Genomic DNA, 18,997 nt, shown 5'->3' on the forward strand with positions numbered 1-18,997 from the left:
TCCATTGTCATCACAAATAGTTGCATACATATCAGATAAGTCAAGCTATGACAACACGCCATTTCAAATTTAATCCAAAGCCTCATAATTAGCAACGCAAAAGCGGAAAGAGACAGAGTGGTCGTACGAGTTTCTTCATATCTCTCAACAATGCTAACATAGACGCCAAAGATAGCATCCAATCTTGGACGAAAACTTACCTGAAAGAAGAAGGGGGAGAGTACTCCGGTCGGCACCAACATTATTCTTGTATATCAAACCGAGCTCTCTCCCAGTTTCAAATTTATACGTATGCGTGTGAGTCGACAATTGCGACCCTGTCTGGTGATTAGAAGAAGGACCATTAGTTTTTAGCATCTGTACTGGCCGCCATCTTGTAAGGTGCGAATCTCCCATATACATCAACCGATGTATATACCGTAATGTTAAAAATTATTAGCGAATATCATCCAAAATCAATTCCAAGTATAACCAACAAAACCCAATGTCATAAAACTAATCCCAAATCAGAAATCAGCCTATTATATCTAATTTCTTATGTATTGATGCGGCATATTGTATCCGCCATCTTAGTGAGGTCAGAATCAACAACACGCATATCTCTTAGTTCTTAAATTTATCTTAATCAAAAATGCAATCAGTACCAGAATTTTCAGGTAAATATTAATCGACCGATCCTATAACCCAATTACAAGCTGCTAAATAATATATAGCGCCAAAACGAAAATATTGTCTCTATCGGGCAAAAATCCAAAACTTCTTTCACAGTACGGAGGTAAGTTTAATATCGTCCATTATACGCTATCAACAGCAGAGTGTAACTACTGTTATTACATCAATAGTAAGACACCGTTCTTACTTATTCCGGCAAAGCCAAGAAACCGAAAAGAAGAGAGGAAAAGACAAAAAGTAAACAGATACACAAACCGGAGTAAGAGGTAAATGATGACACTCCCATTAAATAAGGAAGAGGGAATTAATCGCACTATAGAACAGTAGTCGAAAGAGTTGTGTTGTATAAGAGAAAGAAAAGACCATAGTCCCAAGAAGTGAATTAATGGACCAAACTCTTTTACATGAAATAACACATTAAATTAATCACAGTCGTCAGAGAAGGGGTAAAATTTACATCAAAAAAGGCAAGATAAATGCAGAAAAATACAGAAGTACATATTCCCTCTAAATTGTAACAGTTAATAAGTGCATATACTTATACTCATAAACAGACGGATGGAAGTTAAACATGTTGCTGTAATCAAACACATAGTGGAACACAGCACAATATATATTCAGTCATGAAGGAAATAATGTAACTCATGATCAACATTTATCCCACATTCCACCGCCCGTAATTTAAGGATCCATTGTGCCTCACATTGGCGTTGTCTTAACTCCCTATTACCACCTCGAGAGTCAATCTTGACCACCTCTATGCCATGAAAGCGAAAACTAAGTGATTTATCCTGGTTAGGGCAAGTAGATGCATGATAGCCCAATGGATATCTTACATCAAGATTCTTTAATACACGAAAGTGTTCAGCCATCCGTTCTTTGAGAGGGCGAATGGTGCTGCCCACATATATTTTCTTGCACTTACACTGGATTACATAAACCACATATTTCTTCAAACAATCTATGGGGTCGTAAATCTGATATCTGCGTGAACCATTATAGTCAAATGCCTTTATACCTCTTTCGGCCAACCTACATATATTACTACAGGTACCACAAGCAAAGAATCCAATGTTCATCTGTCTCAGCCAAGAGATTTTATTTGGCGATTGTCTTGGATAGCTAGGGCTGATGAGACTCTGGATAGTTCTACCTTTCCTATATACAATGTTAGGTGATTTAGCAATATACAGTTCCAAAGTTCTATCGGCAGTTAGTAATGGCCAGTTTTTCTTGAATATTCCATATAATTTATGGGACCAAGGATGATAATTGGTCACCAATCTCACATTCATGTCTGATTTATTTGTTTTTTTAGGAGTATTGTTCAAAGTGTCTGATCGTTGGAGTCGCATGGCTCTCTTTTTTGCCTTGCGAATCGTGTCTTCTGAATATCCCCTATCAAGGAACCTGGTCTCAATGTCTCTCAGATTTTTATTAAAGTCCTCCTCTCTACTACAGTTTCTACGTGCTCTCAACATCTCCCCAAATGGTATTGCATTAATTTGGCTTTTTGGATGTGCACTCCTAGCATGCAATAAAGAGTTGCACGCCATAGATTTTCTATACATTCTGCTCTGTATTTTGCCCTCATGGTGAAATAGTTCTAGATCAAGAAAGATAATCTTCTCCAGATCCGACGTCATAGTGAATGACATATTATGAATATTATTGTTCATATGTACAAAAAACTCTCTGAGGGCCTCATTGCTGCCTGTCCATATGAGCAGACAGTCATCGATGTATCGTCCATAGTACAAAATGTATTCATGCCACCTAGCTCCCGATGGGCCCCATCAGTAATTACATAGAGGCAGACTTTTATAAAAAGTGAAACCCCATTGAATCAAATTTTCAGTGAAATTTCAAAATAGCTAACGATGCGATCACAAAACTGACATTACGCTCGATGAATAGCTGCCCGATTATAACCTCCTATGTTACTCAGAGGCAGACTAATAAAAAGTTAAACCCCTACTATGAGCCACCCTACCAAGATACCACCACACTGGCGGCAATGCTGGCACATAGCACTAGCTTGTAGCTGGGAGATGCATGGTAAAATGTGTTATGTGAGGGTGGTAGCAACAAACTGGTTATGCGACCCAGACATCACAGCAGCTAGAGAAAGTGCACTGAGGGGAAAACACTGCTAGTCCATTTTTGCACGAAGAACAAAACCCACACGACTGACCTATATGTCAAGAACACAAGTACACTGGCATCAGATGTTAAGTAAACAAGCCACTAAATGCTTTACTAGAGATTACAAAGGGAAACATAATTAACAATTCCTCTTCAAATATTCCCACGTTGATTCCTTCGCGGTCTCCGCATGCTATGGGCTGCATCTAGTCACGGGTCTACAGCAGCAGCCCACAATCGACTAGATGACCAGGCGCACTGCCACATCTGCCTTGAAACACACGGGCTAAAGTTTCCACTAATGTACAACAGGCTTACGGTGCAGGGAAGCAGCTGGTTTATAAAGTCATGTTATCAAGCGCCTCGCACAGCTGCTAGGAGGGGTTAAGGGAAACACAGATTGAGGTCTGATGGAAATGTAAAAAACTTTTTCCATCGATGTTCATGTGTGTGATTCTTATAAGGCATAATACGAATAAATTAATATCGACTCCCAGAGCCTACTCGAATTTTTGATATATTTATGTATTTGAACGAAAGTGCAACGTGTTGCTCAGCCTCGGTGCCTTGCTCAGAAGTCACCGAAGCATTAACAGCCACCAATCAGTGCGGATATACCAGTCCAAAACATACAGAAATGGTCGCCCAAGCATAGGGTCAAATCAAACGCCAAGCGAACGACAGGGTCCCGCCTCAAGGTGAGAGCAGTGCACGTCATACAAGCTCATCCTTACCCCCGGCGTGGAGCAGGAATTGCAATTGACCAAACTATTTGAAAATGTTGCATATTTATATAGCGCGAACTCGACCCGAAGGTATTGGAGCACATGATTTACAGTACACATTCAAGCACGGGTGATTAAGTGATTTGCTCAAAATCACAGGATGTGGACGCTTGCCGCTGAAAAGTACCGTAGTACCTCGTGTACACGCTCAGTCGCATGAAAGGACACCCCATGCTATGCCTGTTAATCTTATCTTGCAGTTAATAAAAAAGAGCGAGGGCGAGCCCCGCTTCGCTGGTTCCCCTTTAGCACCAGGCTTGGTTAGAAGAGGGGGCCAAGGAAAAGGGGTGCGCGGGGCTGAAAGCGCACCAGTAAGAAAACTTCTCTTGAGACTCACTAAAGGTGAAAGGTATTGGGCGCTTTACACACGCACCGATCCCCACACACACAGCTGATCATGCCACAGCAGCCTACTCTCCTTAAGCCGGCCTAGCGCTTGTCATCTGCGCTTACAAGTTTCCAGCCGCCCCGCAGTAGACTCCTCCGCTGCTCCCGCGCTGCTCAAAGCTGGCCCGATCCACTCTGCCAATTATCCCCCAACAAAGGCAACAGACTCGCAGGTCGCCTCCTCGGTCCTCTGTCTTCCGTAACCTGCAGCGGGAAAAAAAAAAAGGGAAATAAATTACGGGCCACTGGTGGCCCGGGTGCTGTGCCCGTGGGGAGCATAGAACAAGAGACTGTTCTGCTCCCCACACCCCCTTTTAAAAGGGGGGGGCACGGGGGCCAGGCTGGTCTAAACTAGGGGTGGGCGGAATTCGCGTAATCGTGTTACGCAAATCTCCGCGAAACGGTAAAAAATCCCCGCGAACACGCAGAAATTCCGCGAACACGCGGAATTGCTTGTTCGCGATACTTTTTTCCTGTTCGCGATCGCTGTTTGCGTGCTCGGGGTGAAATATCTCGCGAACACGCATATTGAGAACGCGAACAAGCAAAAAATTTCGCGAAGTCGCGGAACGCAGATTTTTGGGCAATTTCGCGTTCTCCGCGGAGCGCAAAATTACCCAAATTCCGCAAATTCCGCGAACGGAACGGAATTTACCGCCCAGGCCTAGTCTAAACCGACCGGACGCCGCCTATTGGATGCAATATTAGGGGGAGGTGGGAGTGCTCCCACCTCCTCATTTGCCCAGGGGACAGGTCCGACCACAATAATGGCGGCGCGCGCTACTTAGCGCTCTGCCTTGCCCAGACAGCACCATATCGACAAAGATATGGTGTACTTGCTCTCTTCCTAACTGGCTGCACAGCACCACAAACACTATAGTGCAAAGTGGGCGCGTGCTATGTAGCATTGGCTAACCTTAACCAATAAATCAATAACCAATACCCCGGCATTTCTAAAGCGTGAACAAATCTCCCTAACGGTCTCAAGGCGCTGGGGGCTGTTGGGAAGATTAAGTGAGCTATTGCCCAGAGTCACATGGTGCTAGGCTGTTGGGGATTGAACCGTGAGCCCTGCGCTCCAGAGTCAGTCGCCCTGACCGATGCGCCACACCTTTCCCGGCAAACTACTCTGAGGCGTACTTATTAATCTTTTTTCATATGTGTGCTGTACAGTGCAGCACACATGCAATGTGGGAAATGTTTGGAGAATTAACATGTTTTCACCTTGCCTCAAGATAGCATCATTTTTTGTCTCAAGCTCCTGACTACCATTATTAGTAGATAGGGTATTGTATAAAAAACCATGGGTGTCTGCATGGCAAATCTCATGTACCATCCATTGGATGCCACCTTGAAGCAAAGGAGCACAAGCGCTACTCTGCATAACGTTAGGGCCACTTGCCAGTGGAAATAAAAGTGTGTGCTGGAAAGTAAATCCCATTTCTAAACTTTGCACAGCACAATGATTTAGTAATTCTGGCCATTTCGTGTTTAAGGTAAAACAGGTGTATAACATATATGTATATTTTTAGTACTTTGCAGTCAGACTGCCCCTAGTACATTTATTTTTTAAAGTTTCTAGTAGAAGGACAAGCTACAAAACTTAGTTGATTACACCCTTGCATTACTCCTCAAAAGGAATTCATGTTTGTCACCATGAAGCCTCAAATGCCCCCATTAGTTAAAGACATCTACTGGCTCCCAAGCAGCCTTTAAAATTGCTAACTAACCAATCATAAGACACTCTGCTTTGTCCACAGAGCCTAATATGAAACCGACCCCATGCGGCTTATCTAAGCCATCCCTTCTTTTTGGCTCTTCCCTCCTAGTAGTCCCCCGATTTAGAACGACTCAGTTGAGAGCTCACATTCCTAGAGTGACATCGAAAGAAACTGCCGATGATCGATTTTTTTTTTTTTTTTAAACTCGCACTGCTACGTTCTCTCCGTGACTCGCGCTCTGCTACGTTCTCTCCGTGACTCGCGTGATTTGAATTATTGTGATACTGATATGTTCCACTCAATTCATGGAGCTCTTTCAAGAGTAAATAGGAACATAGAAACAGCAATAACTTTCTAAATAAAAACTATAAATAGACGCCCTTTGTATGTGTGTTTCAGGCATTCCAGGTTTCTTCCCAGACAGCTCTTTGCATACTAGGATATGCAATTCATGTATTCATTTTTTAATGTAAAACTACAAGACCCAGAATGCACTCCTTCTTGTTCCAAAGCCACGAGTACGTAGACTAACACCTTGCACTTGAAATGAGGCCACTAAACTATAACGGAGTCGGCCACAAATACAGACATGGCTTCTCTATCTAACATTATATTTTATTTGCATTGGCATCTGACATTTAGTATTCGATTTTCAAGCCTCAATATTACATGAGAAGCTCATTACAGTTTTTTCCCCGAGAGAGATGCACGTGATAGTGGTTGTGCAAGCTCTAACTAGCCTGCTGTGAGCCGACAGGCTGGGAAGAAACTGAAAGCATTTACTGTACAGGTAAGCCAATGCCTGCGCTAGGTTTCGGCGTGACGTCACTGCGGGCCAGTCACCTGACCCAGGAGTATGCCAGAATGTCTCGGTATGGGCGGATCCAACGGGAGAGGAAGCTACTTGTTGCACGGGAACAGGTAAGAGACCCTACTGGGCAGACTGTGCCCCCTGCACATGCAACATACAACACCCTTTGTTTAATGTTTACTGAGTACTCACAGAGGGACACTTACACTGCCTGCTGGGAGTACTGTTAGAGCTGTTATCTCTCCCCCCTACCCTTGTGGGGATCTGGTCTTACAGGGCGACACTTTGGGGAAGGTTTCTCTCCGAGTAGGGAAACAAGCATTTACAATGCAATAGGTCTCGCATTCACGCAAGTTTAAGCTATTGGCATTGTAAATGACACTACCTTTTATTTATGTTTTAAAAACAAAAACAAAAGGCATTGTTATTTGCAATGTTAATAGCTCAAACTTGTGTAATGGCGAGACCTACTGCATTGCAAATGCTTGTTGGCATTATGTTCACTAAAACCTTTAAAATTGTATATCTGTGGTTCTACAAATTTTATTTTTGTCATTTTGGTCTTGTTGTATTTATTACATTTTAATCTATTTTACTAACTTGCTATGTGATCCTTTCTTGTGCATTGCTCTTCACTTTATTACTGTTTGAAGTGTTGAAGAAATACTTAAAACATTGCCTCTAAGTTAAGCCTGACTGCTCTGTGTCAAGCTAATAGAGGGTTGAGCCTAATTTAGTGCTAGCTTGTGCCCCACCCTGACACGGATTGTGGTTGCTGCTTGATCAGGGTCCACACCCCAGTCAACCAACAACCCAATTTTTCACAGGTCCTATTCACAAACTGCATTTTATAATAGTCCTAGTATTACAAAGATAGTACTACTCACATACTACAAAGCTATTGACAAACCTACAGGCACAGCTCAGCCAATTTATGTGCGGAGATCATTCCCACAACTGATGAGATCTCCATACACGTTCATCTATGTTTTACTAGTAAATGTGGAAAAGACGGGGAGTTGCTGCAAAATGGAGAATAATTCATATCTACAGTTACAACAGTAAAAATTACCCAATACAGTAGTTCATGTACCCCAGCTCAGGCTGACACCACACAGAGTCAACCATTGGTATTACTACACGATCATGAACAAAATATTTTAAGGCAGGTGCTTAAAATACCACCGCAGAGGACATACTATTAAAATAATTACTTTATTTTGGCTTCTTACAAATATATATTGGTAATAACTGTTAACAAAATGATATGTAATTATCATGTGATTATGTTATTATAAAATATTTTAAAACCTTTTTAATTGAAATATACATGTAATTTTATTTTCCAAACATATTTAGATTAATTTCATTTAACTCTATACATGAATTTTAGTTATTTTACTACATAATGAATAAATACGAACATTTAACTTTTTAATACATTTGAATACATTCTAAATTAAGTTAGAAATGCTGTAGATGTTTTTATTCTGTTCTATGTTTAAAAAAATTTATAAAAAGAATAAACATTATTATTTAACATAAAGATATTTTTTGTATTTTCAAAAAAATGTATTATACTTTTTACAGTTATCCTATAATTTACCATTAGGAGATCTCTGCCCTGGGTCCAAGAGCTCCACCTAGTGTGAAAAGTTACCAATAGTAACTTTACACTCATAAATTTGACTTCACTACAATAGTTTTGTGGGTAGAGACTTGTAAGACTACTCTTTAAAACATGAACACTCATGAATGGTGAATAAACATAATTATTAAATACACTACTAAGAGGCCGATTACGATGTGGCTCGGAAGGCTCCAACCGACAGTCGGAGCCTTCCAAGCCACATCGTAATGAGCTCCTCGGTTTACTCTCTGGCTGCCTAATTAAGATATAGGCGGTCTGAAAATAAACTGTCCGGTCATTCCGGCTGGCTTCCCAACGGGCTTGGAGAGCCGGTCGGCCAGTCGGAATTGGCCAGTAATCTCAAGGGCGGACCTTTCCGCCCTTGAGATTATAATGACAGTTTCAGGCATGGCTTCCATGCCAGCCTGTCCGACGTGCAAACCATGTCAGAAAGCGTGTCCGTTCCCAAGCAGAGCCCCTCTTGGTGCACGGCCTAGGGTCCACCTATGGTGCCCCTCTGTTGATCCCTGCACCTCAGGGTGCCTGCCATAGGGTGCAGGGATGAAACACACCTCCCATTTCACTATGGGAGCGTGCATTACAGGCCGTTTACAGACGTAATGCATTCTCTCATAGTGAAGTGTAGGAATGCGACCGAACAGTGTTTGGTCGCATCCTAATTAGGTGTCGGGACTGCCAACCAGGTGTTGGTTGGTCCCAGGAACGAGTTGGTGTCAGGCGGAAGCAATTTCGCCAGACATCGAAATCAGGCCCTTGATTTAAAAATTAAATGCATGCATGTAGATGTATTCATGTTTAAATTGACCGTTGTGAATAGCCCCATTGATGAAAATTACTGCAAAAATGCCATGGACTAAATAGTGAAAGTAATATTTTTTTAGATTTTTACAATGATATAATATTTTGAAATATTATTTTGCTATATTGTTTTTTGCTATTCTGTTTTCATGGTTTATGTCCTTATTTCATTATGTATTTGTTTTCTGTGAAATCTATTAGTAACACTTTGTTTTTATAAATATTATAGCAATATATAGTTTTGGGGGATTTTCGGCTTATTGGTGAATTGAGTGGGTCATCTTTTTGTTTATATTATATATGAGTTAATTTAAAATGATTAAAATGTTAATTGGTTCATTTTCCTAATTTGGTTCTAAGCTTAATAAATGTTTTAAGTATGTAATAATTGTATACATCAAGTAGTGGATTTTATTGGTGGATTGGGTAATGTTTTAAATAATGTTCATATACATTGCAAATAATTGATTCATGTATTCATTGTGCAATGTTCTTCAGTTCAAAATATTTTTTAAATGTGTTTAATTCATCATAAAATATGAAATTGTTTGCTCATATGTTTATTAATTTGTTATTGGCTGTGTGTGCCCTTTCTGTAGACAGTGTTAATTTATAGTCTATATTAATTATTGTTAATTGTTTAATATTTACATGTCTAATGTGTGATAATGTAATTTTTTATATTTTATAAATGTACATTATTCACTTTTATTTTTGAGGAGGGGGAGTATCTTGGATGATAGTGTGAGTAGTTATTAAATAAAAAGGCTTAATACATTTTACTGACTTATTTAAGTATAAATTACGCTAATTTTTAAAACACCATTTCACTTGTTTTTTTCAAAACCTATTGAAGTATGTGAAAATTAGTGAATAATTTCCATAAAACGTTTTTATATAATTTCGGGTGTGGGGCATAAAGGGGAGAGGGTGTCTTGTGTTTTCTAAAAACAAATGTATACATTTTAAACAATGACATATTTAAATATATGCATATTCAAACCTGTAAACTCCAGTTCTGAAAATATTTTCTAAAAATATTATAGATTTTTATTTAGTTTCCATTTTTACATGAGCGTCTGAGGAACATTGATTATTTCATTTTTTAAATTTAATAATCTGATTTTTTTAAATAAGTCTGCTATACTTGAATTTGTTTTTTTTAGTTTAGTTTTAGGGTTTACTTTGAAATTGTAAATATTTTCTCAATGTTTTGTGCTTCCCCCAATGTTTGTTACATTCCTGCTAGAAGAGTAAATGTTACCCCCCTACAATGCATGCATTTTAATTCATATTTGTAATATTGTAGTCAAAATAGTCTATGTAAATTATTGGTATTTTGGTTACATGACTATATGTTACAAGAATGCATTTTAAGATATTTAGATTATATGCAATGTAATTGAATGTGTTTTTTAATGTATCTTATTGTACTTCATTCAAAATTATTTTATACTTGTTAATGTGTATATTTGTTTTAAGTATGGGACATATGTTCAAAACGTATTTATAATAGCTTATATATTTGTTTTATATTTTAGTAATTTATTGATAGTTATGTTTTTTTATATTGTGCAGTAACATTTAATATGAATGAACAACATTGTATTTTAATAGACATTATTTTATTTGTATAATACTTTTATGGTTAGGTACGATTTAATATTACATGTTTATAGTAATGTTTTTAATATTACCTAAACTGCTTATGACCTCAAATATGACAATACTCATGACATGTTCTATGACATCACTGATTATATCTCAAATTACATAATTGATGATATCACTGATGATATCACTGATGACATGATCCAAGAGTGTGTTAGTTTGTTTTGTAGTGTACATAGTGGCAGGTAACAACCATATCACTTTTCATCCTAATTTTGTAAAGCCGGAGTCCAGTTAATGGGTTTAAGTCTTTACAAAACAAATGTGTGCAGAGGTATTGAACAAGTATACATCTTTGGATTGAAGAGTAACTCTATGTGCAGGTGACAGAATGTTCCACACAGGTTTTTTAGTACTGCAGAAAAAGTTTTCAACAAGTCAAAGTTTCTATGTACTACATACTGAGAGCCTGATTATGAGCTTGTTGGACTTGTAGCAGGCCGCCATGCCAGCGCCCCGCTGCAAGACAACCAAACCCGTAGTCAGACCGCACGCTGAATTCTGACTGGAATCCAAGTTAGGCGGTCCTGCTGCGGCGGTCCCAAAGCGGTGTGTTTGTAAGGCATATAGGTATGCCTTAGACATGCACTGTCGTGAGATCGCTGCAGCCAGTTCCTGCACAGAAAGAAATGCACAATGTTGTGCATTTCTTTTCGTGCAGGAACAGGAGGTACAAAAGTAGAGGATGGCACAACATGTGTCCCCCTGCTTGCACCCCCATGCACAGAGCCAACATGGGACCTTTTAGGGCCCCCTGAGGTTCCTCACCGCCACCCTTTTCATGGCAGCCTCACCTCCATGAAAAGGAGGGCAGTGAGGAAACTCGTAATATGCTCAGTGGTGCCAGAGCGGCACCATCAGCATATTGCAGCCTCAGACCGCTGCGCCACCGCAGCGGTAGCAGTTGGCCAGTGGCGGTCCAACCATCAAAGTCCTAATATGGTGGGTGGACTGCCAGTCTGGTGGCCCGGGGACTTTACTGCATCTACAGCAGTCCAATGGACCACCATAGTCATAATCAGCCCCTAAGTATTGTAAGCCGCCTTGAGTTATGAAACAGAATCGTCTCATCATGACAATTTCTACTTAACTTAGAAGACTGAGTGCATCAGGTAGTAACCTTAAGTACATGTGCTTGTTTTGTGTCAGAAGATGGCCTATCCATAGTTTTCACCACAGTATGAAGACAACAGGTAACATGATCTTTAACACCTTCGGGCCTTGGCTATTTTACGTGAAAAGTCACTCTTTCGACAAGAATGTACACTGTGCTTAGTCAATACTTTTTCCTTCTCTGCGGTATATTTCTAATGAGAGTTTCATTGTCTGCCAGCAGTGTGGTACAGAGTAAACTATCTCCATAGAGTAAACACTATTAGCAGTGCCCACTTTTCTACTCATATCCTCTTCATTTCTCAGTGACTGCCAGGGGTTTGATACAGATAAAGAGTTGCCGGGGCATAAGTTCTGTAGCATGGCTTGAATATCGTGATGCACTTGGTTTTCCCTAAACAGTTGTATACAGATTGTGCAGGATAGGTTACCTTTTCATCTGTGGGTCATAATCAGCATGATCTCAGTTACCCCTGAAATGTATGGTCAATGTTACAAATAATACAACTTTGCTTTACTATGGGGGTTGTATGTATGATAGCAGTAAAGACATTTCAAATTAGTCTGAGCATTTATGCACTTACTTTCATAGCTCTAATGGTATATCCGTTTAAAGAGCAATGTGCAGAAAATAAGCTTGGATGACGTTATCCGTGATATCATCAATGATGTAATTTGAGATGTCATCAGTGATATCATAAATGATGTCATAGAACATGTAATGAGTGCTGTCATATGTGAGTTCATAAGCAGTGCATGGCGGGGCGTAAGTTATAGTAACTAGTGAATTTTTGTGCTCCTCATTGGCGGGACCGTCACCCCGTTGGCTGTGGTCCCACCAAACCTCCTGGATAGTTGTCTGACCGCCGCATTACGAGGCAGTCGGTTGGACCACAGCGGTCATAAGGACATACTGACGCCTACAACAGGCTCATGGAACCTGTTGGGGCATCGGTTGGACCATAGTCCACACAATGAAGGTAGTGCCTGCGCACGCACCGCCGTAGGTATTATGATGTCCATTTACCACCGCTATGGAAAGGCGGTCTGAGAGGGACTTTGGGAGCACCTGTAAGGGCTCTCATCCTGGTTGGGCCTTCGCTACGTGGTCAGGGGGCACATGTGGTGCTCCCCCAAACATCCATGCACCATGTGCCAGGCACCAAATGGTGCCTGGCGCACGGTGCATGGATGTTTAAAAACATCCCTTTGTATTTTGCAGCTTATGCTGTGGCATATGTATATATATCAAATTCTCTCCTCAATCCAGAAAGGAAACATACACTAAAAAACAAATACACATTGTATGTCCCAATCCACTACCTCCACCTCACCCCTGTCGATTGCCCCTCTCTCTGATTCATTGTATTGCTCTCCAGAAAAACAAGCATTGTGGAATATCTTCAGACTCCCAGGTGACGCTGAGCTATATAATACTATTACTTCATTAAAAACCTCAAACCATTTCAATGATCCTCTTCCTGCCAATTTCTTCAAAGGTCATTTATGCTCAGTGCTACCACTCTGGTTGAAAATCATCCATGGATCTCTCCTGCACGGATTGACTCCTGACTGCCTCAAAATGGGTTAAGTCACCCCCATCCCAAAAAATCCTAGTGCTGACCTCACGGATCCTAACAACTTCAGACCAATTTCCAACATAATGACTTTAGCCAAACTACTTGAGAAGTGTGTGCACACACAACTATGTAATCACATTAAAAGATTTCAACTCCTCAACCGTCACCAATCAGTATTCAGATCAGGACACAGCACTGAAACTGTGCTGATTTACAATGTTGAAGACACCCTGAGTCGTCTGGACCAGAATGAAAGCTGCCTTCTTATACCTCTAGATCTCTCCTTGGCGTTTGACACGGTCAAACCTGACCAACTTGCTCTGCTGAAAAAAGGATGGGTTTAGCAGGCCCAGTCCTAAATTGTTTATTTTCTTTCCTACACAATAGAACTCAAAGAATCGACTATTCCCTTTCTAACAGTGCCCAAGTCTTTATAGGAGTGCCTCAAGGTTCAGCACTTTCTCCCACGCTCTTCAACCTGTTCATGGAACATCTCACTGAAATTATGAATCATTCAAACATACATTAGCACATGTACACAGACGATACTCAACTGTACTTGACAATCTCTACTCCGGAGGACATCAAAACACTTAATGCTGCCCTTGCGAAACCGCAAAATTGGTTAACTCACAATCATCTTATACTAAATACTCTGAAAACCAAATACCTCCTGATCTCCCCTGGCAATCACTCGACCCTCCTCCCCCACTCATGATTGGCTCAAGCAACTAATGGTCCTGAAATGCACCCCTCAACTTGATCATTAGCCATAACACTTCACAAACACCTAAACATGCAAGACCACATCAGGGCAACAACCAGTGGAGCTAATCACCAACTTAAAACCTTAAGGAAAATCAAACCCTTCCTTCTTACCATTGACATGAAACTGGCAGTCCAATCGCTAGTTATCCTTCGTCTAGATTACAGAATTGTGACCATAGCTGGACTTCCCAAAGCCAAACTGGCCCCTTTAAGGCCTACTCTGAACTCTGCTGCTAGACTCATTACTGGTTCATGAGAACATGAACATATCACACCAAACTTAATTCAACTCAAGTGGATCCTCTTAGAAGCAAGGATGCATTTCAAGATTGCCTGCTTGACACATAAAGTGCTTCACTATAACACTCCGGTTTACCTGGCAAACAAACTTGAACTATCCGGCTTGAATAGACCCCTAAGAAGTTCTAAGAATTTACTGCTGAAACTACAAAAATTCAATAAGAAGAAAACCTACAACCGAACCTTCTCTGGCTTGACGTCAAAAAATATGGAATGCTCTCTCTTCCAAAATCAGATCCAAACCTTTGAGTACCACATTAAAAAAAGAAGAAAAGGTTTGCACCTGAATAGCTACTTGCAAAAACAGGCATGAGACCATCCAAACTGAAACTAATACTTCAGTTCTCCAGTACTCTTAATCGATCAGTGTTGCATTTGTTTTGATTCCTATTTCCAGGTCACTTCTCTTTCATGTTATCATTTAACTGTCTGCCTATTTGTTAAATTTGCTACCCTTCCTGTTCATATTGTTCGCTTTTTGTGTACTGCGCTCTGATACCCAGATGGGTCATGTTGGCGCTATATAAGACTATTCAAACAAACAACGTAGGTGCATTTCGGCAACAACCTTCGTCATTGTTCTTGAATATATATAAATATTTTTTAATACATTTAAATCCCAAAGTTAGTAATTACAATTAAATACATCTATCAGTATAATGTTGGTATTTTGATCTACAATATTTTAGTAATTTATGTTTTTGTACTTTACATTAGGTATGTAAAGTCAATGGACCCAATTCACAAAGGCAAGCTGAGACAAAAGTCTAACTTTATGACTTGTATACCACAAGAGGTCATTTACTAATCGTATCTTTATATCCACAGTCGGACTGGAATCTCCAGCTCACACCGGATGAAGTGCAATCAGTGGGCTGAAACTCAATTTTTACAGAAAGGAACATTATGAATGTGAGATAAATGGTAGAGGAGGTCATGAAAATCAGTTTGGGCAGGGCAAAGGGTGTGGCCATCCAATACATCCCATCCCAGAAAAGCTTGCTCCTTTGCATCATAGTACATGAAGTCCACAATTTATACTCCCCTCAGTGTAACACTTACTTGTGTTAAAGTACACGCTGAGGGGAGACCAATTTGTGGACTGCATGTACCATGATGCAAATGAGCAAACTTTTCTGTGATGTGATGTAGTGCCTGGACACACCCTTTTCGCTGTCCAAACTCATTTTCATGACCTCTGCTACCATTTATCTCACGTTCTAATATTCCTTTTTGTAATAAATTGCGTTCCGGCCCATTGATTGCAATTCTTTTGTCCTAGCCGGAGATTCCAACCCGGGTGCGGAGATTTTAGCCTGGGTGCGCAGATTTAGGCCCGGATGGAGATTTCGGCCCAATAGCAGATGTAAGGATACGACTTACAAATGACCTCTGTGAATACCAAAAGTCGTGAAGTTAGATTTTTGTCTCAGAATGTCTTTGTGAATCAGACCCAATATGTTTGTGTGAAAAGGATAATGCAGGACAGAACTATATCTACTAAGATATCGGGCTGTTGCTGGCATTCCCTGCTCTAGTGCACTTTAGGCTACCTTGCACTATGGACACACCTTGCACAAAGCCCATGCTAGACAGCACGCACACACCCTTGCACAAAAGTGCAAGGGTGTGTGCGTGATGTCTAGCATAGGTTTTGTATGGAAAGGGCATACTTCATATACAAAATGTTATGCTTGGTCATAGTTTCAAATGTTTTATAACTGTGTATTAGTGCTGTACATTACTGCACACATGCAAAGTTAGACATGTTGTGAGAAAGGAAAACTTTTCTTAAACGTTATGTCTACTTCAAGGAGGCATACATTTTTGGTGAAAAGCCCGGTTTACCTTTTTTAGTAGATATGGCTTTGTGTCAAAAATAATGGGTGGTTGAATAGGAACACCCATGTACCACCCTTGGGGTGACCCCTTGATGCATAGTGGTGGAAAATAGTGGGCATTACTACTTTGTGCTACTTTCTAGCGCAAATCAAAGTATGAGCAGGAAAGTACTTTGTGCCAGTATCTGTAACTTTTTGAGGCAAATGCACTAGTGCAGAGCATTGATAAATGTGACCCTTATCTTTCACTGCTTAATATATAGTGCAGTAGCCGTGCAATGATTCAGTTTACATGTTGTTTAAAAGGTGAGCTGATTTTCATATCCATACTAGGATCTGTGACAAAAGTTCATGCGTGTACCTTCAGCAATGAGATCTTTTTTTCATGTACTTGGATTTCTTCCAAAAACGTCTGCTGTCTGAGACTATTTTCATGAACTCAATTGAGTTACATCTTCAATTTTGTATAATTGCTTATTATGTAGACATACGTCATTCAAACATAACTTTCCTGATCATAATTTCACAATGTTTTCAAGTGTGTGAAGCACCTGCAAAAATATCTATCAAAGTACATCAGCCTTCTCAACTTGCACCAACATTTGACCACTCAAATGGTGAAAAAACTATGGCTTAGGTATGTGTGTCACCTGTTGAGAGGCATGTTTATCTGTCCTCTTCTGTTTCATCTGTGTCAGTGCATGCATCTGGATACAAAACTAGCCTTCATAAGGGTTCATAGCCTTCATCATGGTGCAAGCAACAGGGAAATCCTTTTGAATAGTTCGTAAAAATCTAGTTTAGCACCAAATACCAGCTCTATGCTGAAACAAATACAATATGTGCACCTGTATAAAGGGGAAACCCAAACACGTACTGAAGGCAAAGTTAATATAGCCTTCATCTTCAATGTGTAGGAATTGCCAACATTTTAGGTCTTTCACTTGATTGTTTGTATTGCATATGGGATAAGTGGAAAGATCTTGGAGCATATTACTTGAGGTTGCTGTACAACCATGACCTGTAGGGTTGACTTGAATAGGAAAGCCTGATATACAGGCAGGGCTCTAGCAGCTCTTTTCATGGAGAAATGTAGTGGTGCAGTGCACTTAGGAGTTAGATTTTGTTTGTAAGACCGAATTACAATGATGATAACATCAACTAATAAAATATTGTATCCAAAATACTGATATACAAAATATTGTCAAGGTAAATATGAACATGTATAAATATAGGGCCCAACTCACAGAGATAAACTTAGACTTTTGGTCTAAACTTAAGACCAAACGTCTAAATTTACGACTTTGGGAATTCACAAAGGGCATTTACGAGTTCTATTTTTATGTCCACACACGGGCCAGAGATCCTCATAAATACCCTTTGTCAATTCCCAAACTCGTAAACTTAGACGTTTGTGAATCAAGCCCTGCATCAAAGTGTATTTTCTTGGAGTTCACTATAGTAAACCTATACTTATCTATATATACTCACATTGACAACATTTTCGGAGACAATATTTTGGCTGCAATAATTTTGCATGGCCATATTAAATCTAAAATGTTCTGCTACCATATCCTGAATATCACATGTCTTGATAATTTTAATATGTTGGTGGCTCAACATGGTAGGCTAATAACTTGCACGATAGGAGACTTTGGCTTTAAAATGTCCACCTCTCACAGTTCGAATGCTTTGAATTCTGTTTTCATGATTACAATGTGTATCTATAGAAATGAAACAAGGATTGGTAAGTATGTTTTGCTGTTTAAGACAAAAGTAAACTGTACCTATCAACACTAAGGACCATATTACGAGTACGGTGGTCCATAGGACCACTGTACTCGCTGTGGCAATCCAACCACCGCCGTGCCCGCACGCAGTATTACATGTGTGGCAGTCGGACTACCATAGGGTGGTCGCTCAGCAGTCAGAGGCTGAAATATGCTGGTGGTGGCACAGCGGCACCACTGAGCATATTTTAAGTTGCCTCTCACCACACTTGTCATGGCGGTAAGCTCGTCATGAAAACAGTGGCAGGGTGGCAACTAAGGTCCCCTGCTGCCTGTGGGCCTGGGGGTGCATGCAGGGGGACACATGTTGTGCCCCCCTAAATGGCACCCCTAGTTCCTGCACAGTGTGGCATATCTGTCATGAACCACGGTGGGAGTGTGCTCATGACGGAACTGCTCCGTCATGACACCCACCCATGGCGCTCCCCCCATGTGCAGCCCATCGGCACCCCCAAGCAGGGATGGCCACCCCCGACTCCCCCCTCGGCGAGCCTGTGACGTCAGCGCGCACAGTGAGTGCTGTCATCAGGAAGCGCTGGACGCCTGGAAACCATTTGTTTCCATGCGTCCAGGCAAGGAGGAGGTAAGTTTTGTGCTCCGGTGGGGCGGGAGGGGCAGATTGGTTCACATTGAGGCATCGGGGGAAAGGAAACTGGGAAAGTTGTGGCATCACCGGGCTGACACATATTTCCTACCACCCAGTGTACCCCCAGGTCTCCCGATAAAAATGTTGCCTAAGTACCCGCGACAGGCAAGGGCCCAAACATTTTGTGATAGGCAATTTTTATGTCGCCTCAATAGGCTTTTTGTGTCAGCCCGGTGATGCCACAACTTTCCTACACTAAAATGTGTGAAAAAAGTGATTTCTTTCAGCTAAATTTGGGGGATCCTCACAAGCCATACCTCCCTAGCATTGCCTGGGTGTCTAGTTTAAAAAAATGTATAGGTTTGCTAGGTTTCACTA

The 18,997-nt window shown here is 40.7% G+C and overlaps 2 protein-coding genes across 7 annotated transcripts in view; one reads left to right on the forward strand and one right to left on the reverse strand.

The window, feature by feature from the left end:
* The window catches only part of LOC146799437 (galectin-3-like), a 279,550-nt gene that overhangs the window by 257,190 nt on the left and 3,363 nt on the right, over nucleotides 1–18,997 (reverse strand). The gene's annotated exons all lie outside the window — the stretch shown is intronic.
* The window catches only part of LOC146799438 (uncharacterized), a 145,412-nt gene continuing 132,976 nt past the window's right edge, over nucleotides 6,562–18,997 (forward strand). For 4 of the 5 annotated variants that reach the window (XR_014968901.1, XR_014968902.1, XM_085627005.1 and 1 more), the window contains exon 1: nucleotides 6,568–6,631. Coding sequence is in view for 2 of the 5 variants with exons in the window: in XM_085627005.1 (XP_085483131.1) it covers nucleotides 6,575–6,631 (57 nt within the window). In the remaining 3 variants the exon portion in view is untranslated. Of the gene's footprint in view, nucleotides 6,632–18,997 lie in introns of all 5 variants that reach the window. The other variant, XR_014968903.1, reaches the window with a different exon arrangement.

This window comes from Triturus cristatus, chromosome 9, assembly GCF_964204655.1.
Source record: "Triturus cristatus chromosome 9, aTriCri1.1, whole genome shotgun sequence".
NCBI lineage: Eukaryota > Metazoa > Chordata > Amphibia > Caudata > Salamandridae > Triturus > Triturus cristatus.